Below are 22,385 nucleotides of genomic sequence, written 5' to 3' on the forward strand. Positions count from 1 at the left end.
TAAAGAACCTACTCCTGACTCCTCTGCTCACACCCTCCTTATACAGTTTCCAGTGATGACCTCTTGTCCTAGCCCCCTCTCCCATTCTATGAAAAACCTCCTCCATGTCGATGTGATAACAACCCCTGACTAGCTTATATGTCTCAATCATATCCCCCTCCCCCTTTTCCTCCTATTCATGAGGCTCTGCAACTTACATTCTCTCAATCTGTCCTCATACTCCACATTCCAAAGACCACTGGGCACCTTTGTGAATCTTCTCTGGACCCTTGCCACTATGAAAACCAGGCAACTAAATCTGTACACAGTAATCCATATGAGTCCTGATCAAGCCCTTATACAATGGTATCATAGTCTCTCTATTTCTGCATGTCAGGGTCCTCCGCATCGTTGCCATTATCAGATGCGATGTGGCCCCTGAATTTCAGGTCCTTGTCCACCATTACTCCAAGATCTCTCATCTCCTCTACTTCCGTTAAAGTTTCCCCATCAAGTGTATACTTTGCATCCCATTGTTGCATAACATTATTATGTAAATTAAGTATCTCAAAACCATACACTTTGCAACATTGAACTGATAGTTCCACTTACCTGCCCATTTATGCAATCTATACAAGTCTGTAAGGTCCTAACATCTGCTTGACTCTTCATTGCTCTCCTCAGTTTTGCATTGTCTGCAAACAGCTGCATATCACTAGTTAAACCCATCCCAATATCATTAACATACAAAATGAACAACAATGGTCCCAAAACTGACTCCTTTGGAACACCACTAGAGATCTTTCTCTTTCAGGATACTGCACCCTTAGCCCATATATACAACTCTCTGATACCTATCCAACAGCCAGTCACTGATCCAACTCAGAAATCTGTTATCCACTCCCATCTGTTTCAATTTATATAAGAGCTTGTTGTGTGGCAGTCTATCAAAAGCCTTTTCAAAATCTAAGTACACCACTGTATATGCATCTCCCCTATCCAAGGTATATGTCACCTTGTTATAATACATAAGTAAGTTAGTGAAACATGATCTCCCTGATGAAATGATGATAAAAGATATTGCAGAAATCCATTTCAGTTAAGTAAGGTGAAATATTTCACCTGAGTAGTGGCTAAATATGTAAACTTTCCTGTTAAGAAGTGTTATATATGGACTCTAAAGCCTGTGTTTTTGATAAACATATAATGTGACTTGGTGCAGTACTACAGTATGAGAAGTAATAGTAGTGTATGGAAATGGTCAAGAGATGCTTGTATACTCAAGGTATACTATCAAACATGTTATCAAGATAATATTAGGTTTGTGGAATGCTACCTATTATAAGATAGATTGAAGATTTTTAGCTTACAAAATTTGATCATTAGGCAGAAAATAGTAGATAGGATGATACAAAAAAAGGTTTCCATGCATGCCAAAAAGGGAGAATACAAGTAGTCATCTTGTCATGCATGGAAAAATGCATGACAAGAAAAATGCATGACTTCTTGTCATGCATGGACAGTGCAGTCAGGAAGAGCATAGAGCTCTTATATAAATTGAAACAGATGGGATTGGATAATAGACTAATGAGTTGGATCAGTGACTGGCTGTCGGATAGGTATCAGAAAGTTGTATATGGAGGGTGCGGTATCCCGAAAAAGAAAGGTCACTAGTAGTGTGCCAGAGGGGTCAGTTTTGGGGCCATTGTTGTTTTTCATTTTGTATTATTATTAATATTATTATTTGACACCTCCAGGGATCCAAAGACTCATCGAGGGAGAGTGTGCCAACAGCATTGAACGATTGTTCCCCTTCCAACTACTAACCGCGCTCAAACTTACTTAACTGAGCCATTAGTAGCAGAGGCTCTACCAATCGACCAACCTTTGTGGCTATGTTTTGCTTTTAGAGCATTGAATGAGTGAAATGGGTTGCTGGAGGATGGGACGGGTTGTGGATACTTTGACAGTGAATAAGTTCAAGGAGGTGTGTGTGTGTGAGTGAGTGAGTGAATAGGTTAATATGAGCCTATCACGATAAGCCTTTGACTTGTATATGAATTCCATGGAGATGTCCACAATAATATTTATTGTAGTGGAACTTTTATTAATGATAACTTTGGTGAAAATATAATATGGTATTCAGTTTTGACTTCTTAGTTCTACACAGTGCTGCTGCTGTGATTGTCATATTGCAAAAAAAAATGATAAATACTGAAAAAAACTCATATCTAAAACATAGTAATGCAAGCTATAAAATGCAACAGTAATAATAAGTGTAGTGCTATCTGTATAGCCCTAGTTGCTTTGGTTCTAATTGCAATTAACAGCAACAATACCTTCAGTGCCTCCCATGATGAGTGACTTCATGGAAGTCAGATGTTAATAATGATAACACTCTGTGATGGGGAAGTGAGAGAGCATTTCTCAAAAGTATACCTTAATCTTAATAAGTTTGATTGTATCTGGTTATCAAAAATTTGAGAGGTTTTAGATCAGGGGTCTTCAACGCATGTCCTGCGGGTAACCTGTGGCCCATGGAGCTCTTTGCCATGCCTTCCCCCCAAGCTATTTTGAAAAAATAACTACTTAACATTAAAACGCGATTAAATAAAAATAATTTCAGGAAGCCCGTGGGCCACTGAGCTACACTGCTGTATTAAGAATTGTAAGATGCTTTCCAGATTCACAAGGAACGCTGTGCATTTGATACTTTACATAAAATCCTATAAATATAAATATTAAATAGACATGCTTCTTCAGCCATCTACCAGCGCCAAGCGGTACTTAAGTACTAGTACTAACGTCGCTGGTAGATGGCTGAAGCAGTAGTTCATTCGAGCGTGCTGTCTATTGCCTTCCAGATACATCTCGAAGGTTCTCGATACTTCGTTATTTTCATATAAATACAAGAGGATCTCATCCACAGTCAGTCAGTTGCGAACAGTGTGATATTCGTGTATAAGTGCACACAGGTTCGGCGCATCAGCCATAGCCTATTGTAGTTTTATATTGCCAGACTTTTTTCATTAGTGTGAGACATATTCAGTGGATTACTAGATAACTGGATAACTAGTGGAATTACTAGAGGTAGCAAAAGAAAGGAGTGAGAGAATTAAGATAGTGAATCTGTTGCTGCGGTATGACAGAAAAGAGTTGAGAAGGATTGCATAATTGCAAATGACTCTATGCGCAGGTTATGCAGGAAGAGTGGTGTGAAGTTTGTGGATGTGTAGAGTGAGTTTGATGGGCGAAAGGACTTATACAGGATGGATGGTTTGCATCTGAATGGATTTGGTGTGCAGAGACTAGAAAAGGTGTTGCTGAATGAAGTGAAAGTGGGTGCAGAATCAGGGAAACTGGAGCTATTTGCGTGGGTGGATATGCAGACATCAGTGAGGCAGTTGAGTGTAAAAATGTGTATAATAGCCCGAGCTGGTATGAAGGACAACAAATCAGAATGGGATAATTAGTATAAGGCATCGAGATAGGGGTGGGACTAACGGGCTTCTGCACTTCATGTATACTAATGCCAGGAGTATTAGGAACAAGAAGGAAGAATTTTTGGCCTTGGTTGGCTCTTCCTGGCCACAGGTTATTGGCATTAGTGAGACATATCTGACAGAAGATGATATAGCTAGTGGGATAGAATGTGAAGAGTATAGTGTTTTCAGGAGGGACAGAGAGAAAAAAATGGGGGAAGAGGAGTGTTATTGATGATAGCTGATGAACTGCAGCCAAGGAGAATAGAAGTTGAATAGATTTGGTGTGAGATTGAGACTAGCAGAACAAAATATACAGTTGGGTACTGCTATAGACCAGGTGATGGAATAGATGGTGGAGATAGTATGCATAAGCAAATAGATGCAATGAGTGGAAGGAGGGTAATTATTATGGGAGATTTCAACTATGATAACATTGATTGGAAGGAGGAGAGGACACATTGCTTGGTTCAGTGCCATGGCATGTAAAACTGCAAGGGCTGGAGGTTGATAGTGCATGGGAAGTGGTAAAGGAGTGTTGGAAGGAGATAATGACTGACTGTATATCTAGAGTCTGGATAGTAAATCAAGTAGGGGTTAAATGGATAAATAACACCATTAAGCTTCAGCTGCAAAAAAAGAAACCACTGTGGAGAGAATTTAAGGAGAAAGGTGACCTGCAGGCCCATGAACAGTATAAAGCACAGGCCAGAAGGGTACCGAGTGTGGTAAGAAAAGCAAAAGCAGATTATGAAAGGAAATTAGCCACACAAGCTAAAGAGAATCCCAAACCATTTTTTCGATATGCTGCAAGTAAAAAAAAAAAATGTATACGGCAGAATGATTTTAAGGAATGCTGATGGTAGGGAGGTAACTGAATCAGTTGATATAGTGGAATTACTGAGCGAGCACTTTGCAAGAGTATATCATCCAGGTGGTGATATTGCAGGAATGAAGGCACCAATAGCTTATACGGAAATTGAGGTGAATGAAATGGAGGTGAATAGTATATTACAAAACCTTAATGTGAATACATCTGTGGGATTGGATGGTATACCAGCTCGGGTGTTACGTGAAGCGGCTAAAGAATTGTCAGTGCCCTTGACCAATTTGTTTAATTTGAATCTCCTGGTCTGGGTTAGTCCCAAGGGGGTAGAAAGAGGGGAAAATAGTTCCACTACATAAAGGAGATTCCAAGATTGCTGTTGCAAATTACCGACCGATCAGCATATCAGGAATCGTAGCAGGTCTATGGAATGAACCTTATGAGAACAGGTTGTAGATTTGTGGGTTGCAGAAATTGGTTGATAGGTGGAAAAGGGGTGATATGATTGAGACATTCAAATTACTGAAGGGTTTCTATAAGATTAATTCAGAGGATATTTTTCAGAACAGGACTGGTGGTGGGAGGACTAGGGGCCATCCATGGAAACTAGGCAAGAGTGTGGTTAGCAAGGGTGTTAGAACTAGGTTTTTTACTTGGAGAGTGGTGAATGAGTGGAATAAGCTGCCAGAGTCTGTTGTGGGTGGCATGATTGTGGATGAGTTCAAGGCAAAGTATGATAGATACTGTGTGGATGTTGAATAGTTGTTCTTGACATAATGTTTAGGGCCTCCCTCAATAAGTCTAAGGACTCCTTGGAGTTGCCCGTAATAAGAATAACCGTTTTAATAATAACCCGTAATAATTACGCGGCCATTTTGGATCATATTTTGGGTTCACCTTCCATCACTATGGCATCTACGAGTAAAAAGCGTAAATCAAGTGATTCTTGTCGGGTTTTTAATGAAAAGTGGACCAATTTGTACTTTTTTGTGCTGATCGACAATAAGGCAGTGTATTTAATTTGTCGTGAGTCAGGTGTCAGTATCAAAAGAATACAATATAAAACGACACTATGAGACAAAGCAAGCATCCAGTTTCTATCATGTTCAGGGGTGACTTCGTGTAAACAAAGTGAACCATCTACAAATTGATTTAAAATACTAGCAGGGTATGTTTTAAAGGCAGAGGGAAGAGAGCGAATCATGCATCAAAATAAGTTATGTAATAGCTGAAAAATTTGATAAAAAAAATCAAAAGCCTTCTTGGATGGTGAATTTGTGAAAGAGTGTCTCATCGCTGCTGGGGATATTCTGTGCCAAAATAATAAGGAAGTGTTTAAAAAACCAAGTTTGTTTGGGGTAACTGTAGCACTGCATGTCAAAGAACTTGCTAATGACATTGAAGTAACTTTAAAAAAACGGTCATCTGAATTTATGTCATATTCACTTGCATTAGATGAGAGCACAGATGTGAAGGATACAACCCAACTGGCTATCTTTGCCCGTGGCATTGATCAACAATTCAATGTGACAGAAGAACTGTTAGCGCTCGTACCTATGAAGGGAACGACAAAAGGCACTGATATTCTTGAAGCTGCCAAGAAAACACTCCAGCGTTTCGACCTCAGCTTAACCAACCTCAAGGGTGTGGTAACTGATGGTGTCTCTGCTATGGAGGGAAAGAATGAAAGGTTTGTTGCACTGCTACGGAAAGAACCGGAACTAGAAGGAAAAAGATTTCATCCATTACCACTGTTTAATCTACCAGGAGAATTTGTGTGTGAAACTATTGGATTTGAGAATGTCATGAAAGTTATTCTGACTGTCATCAACATTATTAGGGCAAGAGGATTGAATCATTGTCAATTCGAAGAGTTTTTGACCCAAGAGTGCGATGCAGATCACGGTGATGTGGTTTATTATAGTGATGTGTGTTGGTTGAGCACAGGGAAGGTTTTTAAAAAAGTCTTTGACTTAAGGAGCGAAATACACCAGTTCATGCAAACAAGGGGAATCTGATCGTGGAATTTAACAATTCGAAGTGGATGACAGACTTTGCCTTTGTGACTGACATCTCGTTGCATATGAATGATCTAAATACATGGCTACAATCCGAAGATGAACTGGTGCACACTCTGTTTGATCACATCAAAGCTTTTGTGGCCAAGCTCAAACTTTGGGAGGCACAACTCGCAAAAAAAGACATTTTCAGTGAATTCCAAGACAAGAACTCAGATTACGGACCAACATCTCGAGAATACTCTGCGCATAGCAACTTCCAACATTGATGCCAACATCAACAGGCTGGTGAAGGAAAAACATTGCCAAGTTGCCTATTGACATTGTAAAAAATGAATTTCTTCATTAAATTATCTTTTTTTTTTTTTTTTCAAGTATTGATTGTATTTACTTATCATAAACCTGACTCCTACCTATGCTCTTAAAGCTGAGTTTATTTATTTTTATAGGATTTTATGTAAAGTATCAAATGCACAGCATTCCTTGTGAATCTGGAAAGCATTTTACAATTCTGAATACTGCAGTATAGCTTAGTGGCCTGCGGGCTTCATTGAAATTTTTAATGCAGCCAGCACTGTCTGAAAGGTTGAAGACCCTGCTTTAGATGGTCTCTGGCTTGCAGGGCTTCAGAATATTTACCACTGGCGCTCAAAGTGGACATCATGGCACTGCTTTTGCAGAAGGATGTTCATGTACTCATCCTTGACATCCAGATCTAAATCTTTCTTTCTATACATGTTTAACATATTCACTGTCATACTCCTTTCACTCTTCAGCTCACTATCTCTCATAAATCTTATTCCATTTGATTCACACTATCTCTTGAACAATTTGCCTTTTTCTTTGTAAGGAAATTGTTTATAGAATACTATTAACTCCTAATTCTGTTGGTCTCACCATGTCTTGAGGCCTTGTTCTAGTGAAAGCATTTCAAGTAGAATACTAATCAGTTAAAATGCTGTCAGGATGACTGAATTTTTTCCTTACAGTCTTCATTGTATAGTAATGAATTCCATGATATCTAATTCATCAAGAGGTTTTAGTAGTTGGGAAATTGGATGCAAACAACAATGAATTCTAAAAATGATATGATCAATACTTTTTAATATTCTATAGAATAACTATAGAAAAATTTAGGTTTCCTTAAATTTTTTTAATGATTTTTTTATGCTATATAAAAAAAAATCATTAAAAAAATTAAAGTTTTTAACTTTTTTTTTCTAGGCTTTAATATTTAAAAAAGAATTATTGAATTGCTAGATACTGCTACATGCCATATGAAAGATATGAAAAAAAAAAATATAGATGTGTAATGCCTCCGTAGCGCAATTGGAAGAACGACGGTACATTGCGCCCTTCGATTGGAATAGGCCTAAGTTCGATTCTCGTCGCGACAGGAGGAATCTTTATCTGGTCGATTTCAATTCGAAGGTGAGTTAGCCGATCTCATACGGAGGTAGCAGGGTTTTTTCTCCCGGAAACTCGGGTTTTTCATCCCGCATACATACAAATCGGCCCTTCAGAACACACGCAATTTACAGACAAAAATTACTAGTTGTGGTGGTGTTGGAGGTGGGCGGTAGATGGCGTTGATGGAGATGATTCGTAGTAGCGGTTAGGTGTAGAGACAGTTGTAGATGTCCTCCCGCGATGAGTCTTCGGACTCCTTGGAGGTATCAGGAATAATAATAATAATAATAATAATAATAATACTTTTTATTGATGTTGTTAAAGCAAACTTGAAATGATAAAATGTTAAAAATTAATTAATTTTTTTTCAGATCTAAGGGGCTTATCAAACAAGCTATTTTAGACAATGATTTTATGAAAAACTTGGAAACAGTACAAATAAAAGAAATTACAGATTGTATGTGTCCAGTTGAATATGCAAAGGATAGTCTCATTATTAAAGAAGGAGATTATGGTTCTGTTGTATATGTCATGGAAGGTAAGATATGCTGTATATACATTTTATTAAATATTTTTCTTGTTCGGCAACTATTTTTATAAAGTAACTTTATGGCGTTATGACTTACATGTAGCAAAAATTATATAGAATTTTATTTAAAAACTCCAATATATTTCATCCAAGGTTATGTGGACTTCATCAGGGAGCCATTCAAAAGATGAATCACAGTAACGAGCCATAAATCATGCACATATTAGCTTGTGTCACCATGAATTATGACTTCTTATTGTGATTCTTTTGAATATAGTTTTATGATCTGACAAAGTCCACATAAGATCTGAAAATGAAATATATTGGAGTTTTTAAATAAAATTCTAATTTTTTGCAACATGTGTAAGATATGAAGTTAAGCCTTATTGGTGAAACAGATGGTACCTCTATGTTCGTAAAGTAGATTGGTGAATGTTTTTAGGCTGTTGATAAATTTTGTTGTCTAGTGTGAGACATAACCATCTTGATTATTGGAGGTGTGAAGTGGCTTGAAAAAACAAGTTCCATGTTTGGTCAGTAGAGCAGGTTCTGAATTATTTAATGTTAACCTTTATATAATATAATAAGGTACACTAGGCTTACAGCATTTTGTAGGTAGGATTCTTGGATATATTTAAAAAAAAACTTGAATCATCAAATTATGTCACGTTTTTTTTTTTTTTTTAGATATTTCTTATTTATTTTTAGATGAATAAAGTCAGTAGTTTACAGAAATATTGCATCCTAAATTAATGTTCAAGAGAGGTGAGAACTGGAGGGTTTTTTTTAAAGTAATACACGATATTTCAATTTATCTTACCTTTTAATAAAATAATTTCTTTACATTTTTTTGTAGTTATTATGCTTTGTAGCTTGAAAACCCCTGTAACAACAAGCAATTCTCCTAGTGATGTTGGTAGAATAAAAGTGATTTAGCTTAACAATTTAGGGAGCTAATGTTTATTGTATGACTTTTCTTCCTGATTTAAAAATAAATAGGAAATATCTTTTCAAACAAGACAAAAAAATTATAAAAATATAAGATTTTTATGATTCTTCAGCAAAAAATTATATAGAATTTTATTTAAAAACTCCAATATATTTCTGTATTCAAATTTCTATATTGAAATATGTAAATATATTCCAATATATTTTATGCTATTTAGAAACATCTGTTTCTAAATAGCATAAAAATTAAACGTCTGTTTCTAAATTGATTAAATAGACTGAAAGGGCATGCATTAGGAACTCACTCTTATGAAGCTCTCAAAATGTATAAATATATTATCATTAGTGTTTATTTATTGTGTATTGCTTTCTTTACTCTTAGTAAATTGATGGATAATATATTTTTGACCTTTTAATAAAATAGTTTAATTGATAACTATTTTAAAGAATTGATTTTCTTTTTTAATCTTGTAATGGTGTTAGGTACATATCACTTTAGGTTTTGTTATTCCTACTTTTTTACCATTGGCCTTCAGTTTTGACCTTTGCACTTCATTCATTTTCTGTTTTAGCTTTTTATCTACTTTTATCTCTTTTGTCATAGGTTATGAAAAATATACTTAGAATATTGTGCCAGTTAATATGTGTGCATTTGAAGCACCATAGGTTGCTTCAGATCACATGTACTATTATTAGTGGTAGCTTCAGACATATTTCTGCCAGCCAAGCAAAAAATTTCTGATGATCAGAATTATATTTGCAGTTGCCAGTAAATATTTGTCTGCCTTTTGTTTTATATTTCTTTTATTTATTTTAATTTATATCAATGCTTATTGTGGATAACGTTAATCTTGCTCTTTCTTTCATCTCATGTATTTATTCTCTCATCCCATCTTTTGATCTCTTAAAATGGTTGGATTACCTTTGTCAAGTTCTTACAGGTGATTATTTAAAGAAAATGGTTTGCATAATATTTAATAATCATATAATAAAGCAATATACCATGTTATTTAAATTTATTATTACTATTAAAAATTACATTGTAGTCAACTAGATCAGTCTTATGCATTTTTATTTCTCTACATATTTAGTACTGTAATTGATACATAATAACACAAAGTCTGAGCAAATGTTGCCATAAAATAGCTTAAATTAAACAGTGATCATTTCCATATTAGATTGTCTCTAAAAACCAGCATAAGATGTCTTTAGGTTAAATATACAATGTACTTTATTTGAATGATGAACTACTGTGAGAATTTAATGATTACTCAGTATTACCTGACTTAATTGGCAACTTTATTCAGAAAGCATCACTTTCAGAATGACTGGATTATATAATTGGTAGTATATCTTCTCCAAATCTTTCAAGCCAAAAGATTTGATAGTGTTTTACTAGTATTGTAGGATTAATGTAAATGATGATGAAATGTCTGATATGGGATAATGTTACATGGTTTATATCTTCTGAGAATATAGATATAGAATTCGTTTACAAAATTGAAATAAACTTTTTATATTTTGTTACACATATCTATATAACAAGATTTAAATAGAAATATATGTGTATCAAGAAAATTAGGTTTTTTTTTTTTCAACTACCACACACACACACACACACATCCCTATGATAAGCCCTGTAGTTAAATGTGAAGATCAGCATGAGAAATAAAAAAAAAAGAGTGGATAGAAATAAGAGTTTAATACTAGTTTGCAAATGAATGCAGAAAAGAGAGAGAGAGAAATACATGTATAGCTATTTACATAAACAAATCTTCATCTTTGTTAGTGGATAACATTTGTGTTATCTAACAAAAATATCTGTCGAGGTGAAAAAAGGCTAACCATAAAAAAAAAGAAGGAATACTTGAATTACTGGTTATTAGAACATGTTGATTTAATGGAAAGCAACACTGGTAACATTATAATAAACTGCATCATTGCACATGTTGTCACAACTAGATTACTTATACATACATAGAGAGAGAGAGAGTAGATGAGTTCACATCAAATGATTCTTTGGATCTTGTAATGTGCAGTACATTTCCTTTTGGGATGTGTATCATGTCGTGCATTACAATGAGAATCACAACTCAGACTAGTTGTTTTGAATTTTATTGAAGTCTCATTATTAAAGATAGGCCTATGAAAATATTGAGAGTTATCCTGATAATAAAGTCATATTTGCCCACACAGATAGCAAAGTAGTGTATCACCATATTATTACAATACTCTGAAAGTGATGTAGTAATTTGTTTTTGACTGATTTGAAAAGTATGTTATACTAGAGAAGAAATTAAATTCTTCTCTAGTATAATAAATCTTCTAACGCTTTGAAAATTTTCCTGTAATAAACTATTTGTTTACATGCAGTATTTCATCTATGTTACATGAACATATTCAGTGACATGTGCAAATAAAACACCATAATTGTAATATATTATGTGTTATGACTTTTAAGTGTTGAGGAAACATGATTAGTATGCTGATTGGTCTGTCCTCTTGGGTATTCTTATTCATTGGCCTTTGTTTTTTTGGATCAGTCAGGTGCTATTGGGAAAACCAGTAATGTTTCCCAGATTTTTGCAGCTTCTGGCAACCATATGTTTTCATCTTAAGTGCACTCATCAATGCACAGTGACTGATTCAGTGATTAGCCTTTAGCTTGAATCTATCATTGTGTAGAATGTAAAGTTGAGTTTTTTGCCACTTCGTGTAGTAAAGGTTTCCAGGGAATGGATGCATTAGTCCTGATTGCTATATCTATTAAAAATCCTTTTTTTCGTTTTTTTTTTTTTTCTTTGGAAAGAACAACTTGATTTATCCATAGCAGAGGAAAGTTTGCATTAGATTATTGTAGTTGCACATTGACTGACTGTGAATTCATTCTTTTTACTTTTTCTGAAAGTTTCTGTATGATATTCAGATGGCATTGCTACAGGCTTGTTGAGAGTAGAAGGAGGAAGTTATTTGAGTGGTGATATATAATTTGATTTTATGTGGGTTATAGTCATCAGAAAACAGTGCTTTTTTTTTTCCTTCCTGAAAGATGCCAGATTTGAACAAATGATGTTGCTCATCAGTAAATATTTAAGTCTGAAAGTCCTCTCCAGGACTTTTTCAGAGGGAAATTCACTACATCAGTGGTAATAATGTACGATCGCTGTTTGTGTGCTACACAAATGGAGATACAAATGGTACAGAAGAAAACTAATATGGTATACAAAAGTATATTTACATGTTCTTTCTTTCTTAGATGGTATTGATAGTGCCTTTCAATTGGAAAAGCTTGCGTTTGAATCCATCTAGGATGTGAAGAACTTTTTATAAGAGTTTTTTTTTTTTTCATCTGAAGATGACTTAGCTGATCTCATATGGAGGCAAAAAGGTTTTTCTTAACAGAAATTCTAGTTTTTTCACCCTGTAAAACAGGTAAACTGGCCAGAAAAACATTCATTACACAGACTTCACTAATACAGAAAACACTTTTTTCTGTGTAATGAATCTGTGTAAAGAAGGGGGGTGGGGGAGGTAAAAGGAAACAGCATGGCATGAACAGGCAGTTGAAATACATGCTACCAATTCATGATGCTTTGTGTTTTAAAATTTTTTTATTAGTCTATATAACTGAAATTCTGGGGTTTATTTGAAATGCATACTATCTGTACATGATGTATTATATTTTCAAAACATTTTTTCATTCTGTATAATTGAAATGCTGGTTTATTTCTTTATGTGATATGTAAAATGATGTTCTTTCTTTAATTGGAGAATAAAAAAATAAAAGATTATTTACTGGCAATAGCCAAGGGAACCTCATTGCAGTTATTCAGACCATATTGTTCATTAACTTTGAGTAATATTTATTTATTTATTTATTTTTTATTTGTAGAGGGCAAGGTGGAAGTGTCCAAGGAGGGAAAATTTTTATGCAACTTGGGTCCTGGAAAAGTGTTTGGAGAATTGGCCATATTATACAATTGCACCCGAACAGCAACAGTTAAAGGTAAAATAGCATGGATATTGAACAAAAGTTAAAAATTTATTATCAGTCTGTATTCTTTACACCAGTGTAGTCTAAGCTGTTGATTGCCATGCTTGATATGTGCATGCCAATTTCCTTCTCAAGAAATGAAACAAATGCTTCGAACTTATAATTGATTGTTTCAGCAACAGATTGCTGAGATTTTCATTTACCTGTTCTGAGCATCCTTTGATACATTAATGCTAAGATTCTTGCTCTGCATTACTTGGCTAAAGTGACATATTTCCAAAATTTCAGTGAGATATTATTATTACATATTATGTGTAGTTTATACAGAATAGGAAACCTATTATTTGTTGTTTGCATGTAACAACATATATAGAGCAAGTTACATATTGTGTTGCCAGCTGGTGATTCCTTTAGAATTGGGGTGATGAGTTATTTTAGATTGTTTCCTCCATTATAAATTGTGTCATTTGTTAGAACAATTTCAATATTATTAATATTGAAATTGTTCAATATCAGTAATACTGAATATCACAATATTTAAATATTAGAACAAAATCAGTTACTTCATGAATAGTTGATAAAACTTTCTCTATGGTTATGTCATATTTTACTCATTAACATTATGTTGAAATCAGTTTGGAGGAAACTATATTTCAGGGAAACCTAAATTGGATCCTGATCAGATTTTCCATACTTCTCTCCATTTTGTGATGGTAAAGTCAGGTATTTGGAATTCTTTTTCCTTCTGCCTAACCACATCCGATGTTCCAGTTTGTTCCTAAGGTATTCCATTAGGTTGAGATTGAAGACTTTGCAAGCCAGTGAAGTTTCTCTATTGCATTTTCCTTAATCCATGCTGCAATGTAACATGGCATGATGCATTGTCATGTTGAAAGAGGCATGGGTCTGTCCTGTAAAATTGCAGTGTTGGGAGTACTGTATTTGCATTATCTAGCTAGAAACACTGCATATCTGTTTTGGTGTCTAAAAGGATAATCACTAAGATCTAAGTCCATATCAGGAGAAACAGCCAGAGACAATTACACCTCCACCGTCTTAAGTTCACAGCTGGAATGATGTATTTAGGCATAACATGTTTACCAGGCATTCATCACGTCCACTCATCCTATGTGATTTATCACTTCACATCACACTTCTACTGTCATGCAGATCAGTCTGTATTCTTTACACCAGTGTAGTCTGAGCTGTTGATTGCCATGCTTGATACGTGTATGCCAATTGCCTTCTCAAGAAATGAAACAAACGCTTCGAACTTATAATTGATTGTTTCAGCAACAGATTGCTGAGATTTTCATTTACCTGTTCTGAGCATCCTTTGATACATTAATGCTAAGATTCTTGCTCTGCATTACATGGCTAAAGTGACATATTTGCATAGGCTGATAATGTTTTCTGTAGTTGATTTTGGATGATACATTATTTTGCCAGTATCATAAATGAAGAAGTATCTTTCAAGGTGTAAGTTCTCTTGGTAAAATGGTGAGAATGACTTGCATCACTCCCCAATATTGTTATTGAATGGTACAGAAAATTATTTTTCAGTAGAGTTTGATCAGCAACTGCTGATCCTTTTGCAATAAAAACTTTACATGATTGGGTTTATTGTCATTAATTGAATCAAAATAACACAAGTTTGGCTACCTAAATATTTGATAGTATGGATTACGGGAAATCTTGATGAAGCTGTCAGATGTTAAAGTAGAAAATCTGCTAGGTATTAATTTGATTCCTACCAATGTGAAGCCTGGATATTTATGGCAAGGATGGAGAATTTGATTTCAGTTTTTAAAAGGGAAAATCCTAGAAAACTATATGGCACAGTGAATGATAATGGTCTTTGGAAGATCTGATGCAACCATGAGTTATATCAACTTTATACAGAATCCACAATATCTAGTTTAATCGTGTTCAAAAAGTTGCAGTGGACAGGATATGTTTTTCATGTGGAAAATAACAGTATTCTAAAGAATGGTAAATTCTTGGTAAAAAACCAAAAACTTAGAACAAGATGGATAGACACCATTAGTCAAGATAGCAATATCATATTACGTCTAAACTGGAGAAGTAAAGTTTTAGCCAGGGGTTATTGGCAACAAATCCAAGAGGGCATGGCTATAAAACAAGAACTATTTCGATTCATGTTAATGGCAATAAGCCTAAAGTCAAGTATAGGTTTAGAGATATCTAAATGCAGTTTAACATTAATGACAGTACACCCAACACATGGGACATATGCTGGGTCATATGGGAAATTTTTAAAAGGAACTGTAGATGATAAACTTCAGATTGAAAGCTGGACTGTCCTGATGTTAGATTACCTCTGAGTTGTAAGTGTGAAACTTTTGCTGTCCGGGAAATTCCCATGCCACTTGGCTACCTTATTTGGAGTGTCAATAAATATTATCAAGGAGTAATGAGTATTGCTGTTTCCAAATTTGTTGCAGGTTTTAATAGATTTGGAAGCAGTGATTACACATTTTATACTGCTCACTGAAAAACAGATAATATGGCTTTCCATTTATCCACTGTTTACTATGAAAAAGTCTGTATTTTGTTTATACGTGATTCATAGTTTTACACCTCTATTTATGAAAGATTATTAACATATAGAACATTAGTATGGTAGATGGGTGAAGGATTGCATCAGCACAACCCAAACTTAGCAAAACAGCATATTTAAAAAAAAAAAAATTCTTAAAGATGACTAGACTGCAGAATTTGGGATTGTATGTGTGTACATGAACTTGGCACACCCTTATTGCCACAAAGATGTCTTGCCATTTTTTGATGAAATGGAGTATTGTATTAATGAGAATTTGTTATCGGTAGTATTAGTTTAGGGGTAATATTGCTAAGGTGGTTAAGTCAATGCATCACATAACAGCACTTTCCTAATTTTACAAAGGCTTTGATAAACCTCATCTGGATTACTATGCATAGATATTTCACCTAGGTTCCAAGGAGATGAGGAAACAGGTAAAAAGATTTGGTAAGTAACCAAGCCTATGGAATTGTGCATTTGAGGACAGATTGAGGGAATATGATTTTGATAGTTTAAAGAAAAAATAGAGGAGAGGAGATATGATAGAAACAAGTTAGTAAAGGATCTTTAGAAGAGATGTTTTGCAGTTTATTGATGGTGAGGGTAGAACTTGGGATCATCTCTGGACTGTGAGAGATATGCATTTAGGTATGAATGTCTAAATGGGCTCTGCCTTCATGGGTTATTAAACTCTCTGGAGGTGCATTAATAATAATAAGATAATTCATTGAAAGCAGAACAATCTTTTTTTTTTTGTTTTGTTTTGTTACTAGTATTACAACAGGTTTTTGATATTTATAACAATTCTTCATTGTAAAAATACTTTGTTTCACTTCATTTATGGATTAAATATGTTTTATAGATAGCCTCCATAGCTCAGTCAGTTTTGATGATGCCCTGTGGTTGGAGAGACCTGGGTTCAAATTCCATCTAGGAGGTGGAATTTGGAAAGAACCTTTATCAAAGTTTTTTATCTGAAGGTAAGTTAGCCAGTCTCACAGAGGTAGAGGATTTTTTTTTTTCCTGGAAGCTCATGTTTCCTTTTTTCATGACAAGCAAACCAGCCAGAACAACTCTCATAGTTGACAGCCATAACACACAAGGGATGATGTGACAGTGTGTTTTTATTATTTGACTGCAAGAAAGTAAATTCTAATTATACAGGTTAAAATTTATGACAGATAAATTAACAAAACTAATTACTGAATCAAATTAAACACAATTTAATTAAAATGTTTTTATTTTCAATAGACTAGAAAAACCACACAGTACAGTAATAATACCTCAAATTATTCATCTTGGACTTATGCAATTTTGCATTAATGATTTTTTTTTTTTACAAATCTCTGTTTATTTAAATTTTTTTCTGTTTTTTTTTAGAAAAAAACAGAAAAAAATCACACAGCTTCTAGGTATATTGAAATTTGTTTATAATTTGAAAATAATTTGTTTTTGAAAATTTCTAGCGAAAACTTTTCATACAAATTGAAATAAATTTATATGAAAAATTAAGTTTTTTTCCATTATTATAATCTGCATAATTATGAAGCTGTGGGATTGTTATATATGCATACCTAATTAGTTCAATACATGAAAGTTTCAAATCTATAGTATTAGTATTTAGTACTGTGTTGGTTAGATTTGGTTCATATACTTGAAAGTTTCTCTCAGTGGCAAAATTACCAGGTTATTAAGCCTTACTGTACAGCAGGTGCTAAAAAACTGTTATGGTGCTTGTCTGAAGATTGGTTTCTATCCAGGACTGTGTGACTAATTTTATGCTTTCATTTACATATCATAAATCTTATATTTATGATTTGTATAATTTTGAAGTTTCTGATAGCAAGCCTAAAATTATGATGTTACTGGGTGCAATTAAAGATAAAAGATGAATGGGCTCCATAATATCTTTTCACTTTATTTTACAAATTACTAGATATCTAATTCATAATTTACAAATTATGAATTAGATATCTAGTAATTCGAAATATTTGTTATTCTGTTGCTTTCTCTTAACACAAATATTAATTTTTGTTTTCTTAGCCATTATGGATTGCAAATTGTGGGCCATTGAAAGACGGTGTTTTCAGACTATCATGATGAGAACTGGTCTGGTGAGGCAAGCAGAATACACAGATTTCTTGAAAAGGTGTGTCTGTACTTATCATATTCACAAAATTATAGAGACATCTGCTGCTTCATAATAGTCTTAATATTAAGGAATTAATTATTATTATTATTATAGTGCTCCATCATTTGATTTTTTTTCATATTGTTAAATATATAAGTGAATTGTATAAATGCAGTTTGTAATTCTGTATGAAGTATATCTTATATTTACATACTCATGTACTTTGAAAGGACTTTTTTCCCCTTCATCTAACAATGTAAATACCTGTCAAAAGGTGCTGTACAATTTATGTGAGGGATTTCGAAAAAGTTAGATAACATATTATTTTTCTCGAGGTTATTTAATAATAGGAAGTTGAAATTATACACCAGGAAGTAAGTGAACATGCACTACTTCTCCACAGAATCGCCAAATTTATCAATGCAATTGTCTCAGTGATGGATCTGTTAATCAATACCAGTTTATCAGTACTGAAGAAGTCCATGCCCACACTCGGTAACCAACATCACTGCCTGATGAACTTCCTCATCTGTAGTGAGATGCCTTCTGGGAAGGTATTTCTTGAGGGGCAGAACAAATAGAAGTCTGGGCTGTAAAGGGGGGGGGGGCAGTGGTAGAGTTTTCCAATGATTACAGCACAGCCACTCATGAGTGGTGTGTGGAGTAGCATTGTGCACCAAAATAATATCGTGTGTCAGGAGTCGCCGTTTGCATCAAATGTTGGCTTTCAGTTAGTCTAATGTTGCACAGTAAAGTTCTGCATTGATCGTTCCTCTCGGCAAGAAGTCCACTGACAAAACACCTTGGCAATCCTAGAACACTATGGCCATGACTTTTCAGATAGTGGGAACAGTTTTGAATTTTTTGCACACAGGAGATTATGAATGTTTCCAGGCCATGGAGTCTTATTTGCTCTCCAGGGTAAAGTGATGAATCCACGTGTCATCTCTTGTGACAAGGTGAGCCCAAATCATTATTATTATTAACATTAGGCCACCAGCATTTGGCATAATAAGCCATCAAAAGATAATAGAAATATTAAAAGACATTCAAATTGATACAGGAGACCTCTGAATAATAGTAGAATTATACTGGAATAAGAAGACACAAATTATAAACAAAATTAATAATGAAACAATAGATATCAAAAGAGGAGTGAGACAAGGGTGCATAATATCCCCTATACCTTTCAATATATACAGTGAAATGATAATGAAAGAATAAAGGAATTGAAATAGAAATAAAAATAAATAGCAACAGAATTAACAATATTAGATTTGCTGATGATTTGGTGTTCATAGCAACAGAAACAGAGTTACAAAATATGGTTGAAATACTAATCAAAAAGAGTCAGAATTATGGCTTACTATTAAATACAGCTAAAACCAGGTACAGGGTGTTCGGGATAAATTTGACATATTTATAATTAATTATATTTTTCCGTAAGTTACATGTATTAACACACACTTCTCTTCATTTAAAAGTTTGGACCCTTCTTCATTCATATACAAGATGTCAGAAAGGATGGATAGCTGGAACCCACCTGAATCATGGAAGAGAATAACTTGTATCATGATGATTCGTGCCCGCCATCAAAATAAGGATATTACGACTGCTGCCCAATGCTCCCTGAATACAGTAAAAACAATCAGGCATGAACTAGAGACTTGCAATGGTGACTACGAGGATGTAGCAAGAAGAAAGATCCCTAGCAGACGATCTGATTGCGTTCGTACAGCAGAATTCCTCGCAAATCTGCAGGAACAGGTGTTGAAGAACCCTGGCATTGGAATTGGAACTGTAGTCAAGCCCTGGATAACAAGGGTAGCCAATGGTAGGCCGTATGTATTGCAGCAGGATTCGGCCCCTTGCCACACCTCTGGGAAAAGTCAAAAATGGTTGTCTGAAAATTTCTACGACTTCACCAGTCCAAATGTTTGGCCTCCAAACTCCCCAGACCTTAACCCCATAGATTATTTTGTATGGGGCGCAGTTGAAAAAGACACCAATCGCACTTCCAGTAATACAAAAGCCCAGTTAATGGATAAAATTAAAACAGTTTTTGCGGCCCTTCCCAGGGAGACTGTAGCATCAGCTTGTTCGAGGTTCCGAAGCAGAATTGAAGCTGTGATCAATGCTAATGGTGGTTATTTTGAGTAAATCTTGTTGATAGTATTGTAATTAACTCTACCTGTAATGTTTTTTTGTCAATTCATTAAATTTAATAGATACAAAGAAGATTTTCTTTTTCCTTACGAAACTGTCAAATTTATCCCGAACACCCTGTATATGGTAATAAGCTAAAAACAGTAAAAAAAATGCAAATTTAAGCGTATCAATGGGATTCATTCAAAATGTAAAGGCTTATAATTATTTAGGAGTAATGATTACAGAAGATGAAACAACAGTTATGGAAATAAAATCAGCATATATAATATAAATAATATAAACAGGGACACAGTGACCTACTTTAGTGGTCATGGTGTCTCTGTTTATATTCACCTATTTCGTGTTTGTTCAGTTGTATGTCCTGTGGTAATACATTCCACTTTCCTCCCATGCCAAAATGTTTGGAGTCAAATGTCATTCTTGCACCCATCTGATAAAATCTTCTCACAACTTATAAGTCTGTCTGTATCTGTCATTGCAATCTCTTCCTTTTTTTTTCTAATTCTGCCTCCATACTGCAGTCTTTCTGCATTCTCCCAGGCCAAAGTCAAACTTTACTTTGCAGTATTGAATGTCATTTCAAAACTGCAAAGTAAAGTTTGACTTTTACCTGGAAGAATGCAGGAAGATGCAGTGTGGAGGCAGAACTAGAAAACAAGGAAGGGATTGCAATGACAGATACAGAGTTACAATTCATAAATTATGAAGTTAAAATTCATTCATATAGCAAGAGTTGTGATGATAAGAAGGAGGGCAGCATCTTATAATAAGTTGTGAATATATCACGGTATAAGGCACTGCTCTCAAGCACATCTGGAATATCATATTATCTAGTTTCTGGAGGTAGGGGGAAGGGTGAAGAAATGCTAGAGAGGATTCACAGACATGCAACTAAAGATATCATCACACCTGTGATGATCATTATTATTTTATTATTATGCTAGTTTGTATAGTGAGACCAAGAATTAATTAAGAAAGGACTTTTCTCTGTCACTCACTGCTCAGATATCTATCATATCTTTCCTTGAACATTCACTGAAGACACACTCACAGCATCCAATTATAGTTCCTGCTGCATACCATGAGAAGAACCTGAATATCATGTGCTTCTAAACCATGTCCTTACTGGGCTTCCAGGTTAATTCCAGGTTCTCTCTCTCTTTACCTGCTCTTAGCTACAAAATGTCACTTTTACTTATAATGTAAGATCCTTTTCCCAACTTGTATGTTTCTCTCATGTCTCCTTTTTTCTGTTTGTTTCTAAAACTTTGAAGATCTCACTTTTTTTCAGTCTCATCCCAAATGCACAGTTCCATAGGCCAGATATCATCTTGCTTCCTGCTGCTGAATATTTTTGGGTTCTCTCCCCCCCCCCCCCCCATCTCCAGGAAACTTAGATGACCATATTTGAACACGAGAAACATGGAGAGGCATTCATCCAGCAGTGGACTAAAGAAAGCTGATTATTATTATTATTTTTATTATTATTATTATTACGGGTATCTCCATGGAGTCAGTAGACTCATCACAGGAGACCCAAACTAGCAAAACAATATCTGTCATATCTCTTCTTGAATTCATTTACAGACAAAGAGCTCACAACTAAGTCAGGCAACGAATTCCACTCATTCACCACCCTCCAGGCAAAAAATCTTGTTCTGACACCCTTGTTAACCACACTCTTCTTTAATTTCCAGGGATGACCTCTTGTTCTTCCATCACTATCACACAGCTGAAACATTTCCCCTGCATCAATTCTATAAAAACCTTTCAGTAATTTAAATGTTTCTATCATATCCCCTTTTCTCTGCCTATCAACCAACCTCTGAAATCCACAAGCTCTCAATCTATCAATGTAGGGAGCATTTTTTACATCACTTACCAACTTAGTCACTCTTCTCTGAACCCTCTCCACAGCCTCCTCATCTGCAAGGAATCCAGGTGACCAGACCTGAGCACAGTAATCCAAATGTGGAAGTATCAATACTTTATAAAGGGGAATAATAACATCTTTATCTCTGGGTGTCAGTGTGTTCCTCAACAACCAAGTAATCCTAGGTGCAATCTTGGACACCTTCGCAATGTGTCCTCTGAACTTCATCTCCCTATCTACCAACACCCTTAAGTCCCTAGCCTCATCAATTTCTTGGAGTACTGTTCCATCAATGTAGTACACAGCTGGTAATCTTTTAATCCCAAAATGCATGACTTTACACTTTTCCACATTGAACTGACATCCATTACCTTTTACCCATTCTACCAGCTTGTTTAAATCATCCTGCAAACTTTCAACATCAGCTTGATTTTTTATTGCGCTACCCAACTTTGCATCATCA

General features: G+C 34.8%; 1 protein-coding gene across 1 annotated transcript in view; it reads left to right on the top strand.

Moving 5' to 3' along the window:
• The window catches only part of for (cGMP-dependent protein kinase for), a 308,955-nt gene that overhangs the window by 173,593 nt on the left and 112,977 nt on the right, over window positions 1-22,385 (top strand). Inside the window, exons 2-4 of the mRNA XM_090404405.1 lie at window positions 8,087-8,253; window positions 13,085-13,198; window positions 17,793-17,898. Of these exons, the coding sequence (XP_090260531.1) occupies window positions 8,087-8,253; window positions 13,085-13,198; window positions 17,793-17,898 (387 nt within the window). The remainder of the gene's footprint in view (window positions 1-8,086; window positions 8,254-13,084; window positions 13,199-17,792; window positions 17,899-22,385) is intronic.

This window comes from Typopeltis vanoorti, chromosome 14, assembly GCF_054136105.1.
Source record: "Typopeltis vanoorti isolate ZY-2024b chromosome 14, IOZ_Tvanoo_1.0, whole genome shotgun sequence".
Lineage (NCBI taxonomy): Eukaryota > Metazoa > Arthropoda > Arachnida > Uropygi > Thelyphonidae > Typopeltis > Typopeltis vanoorti.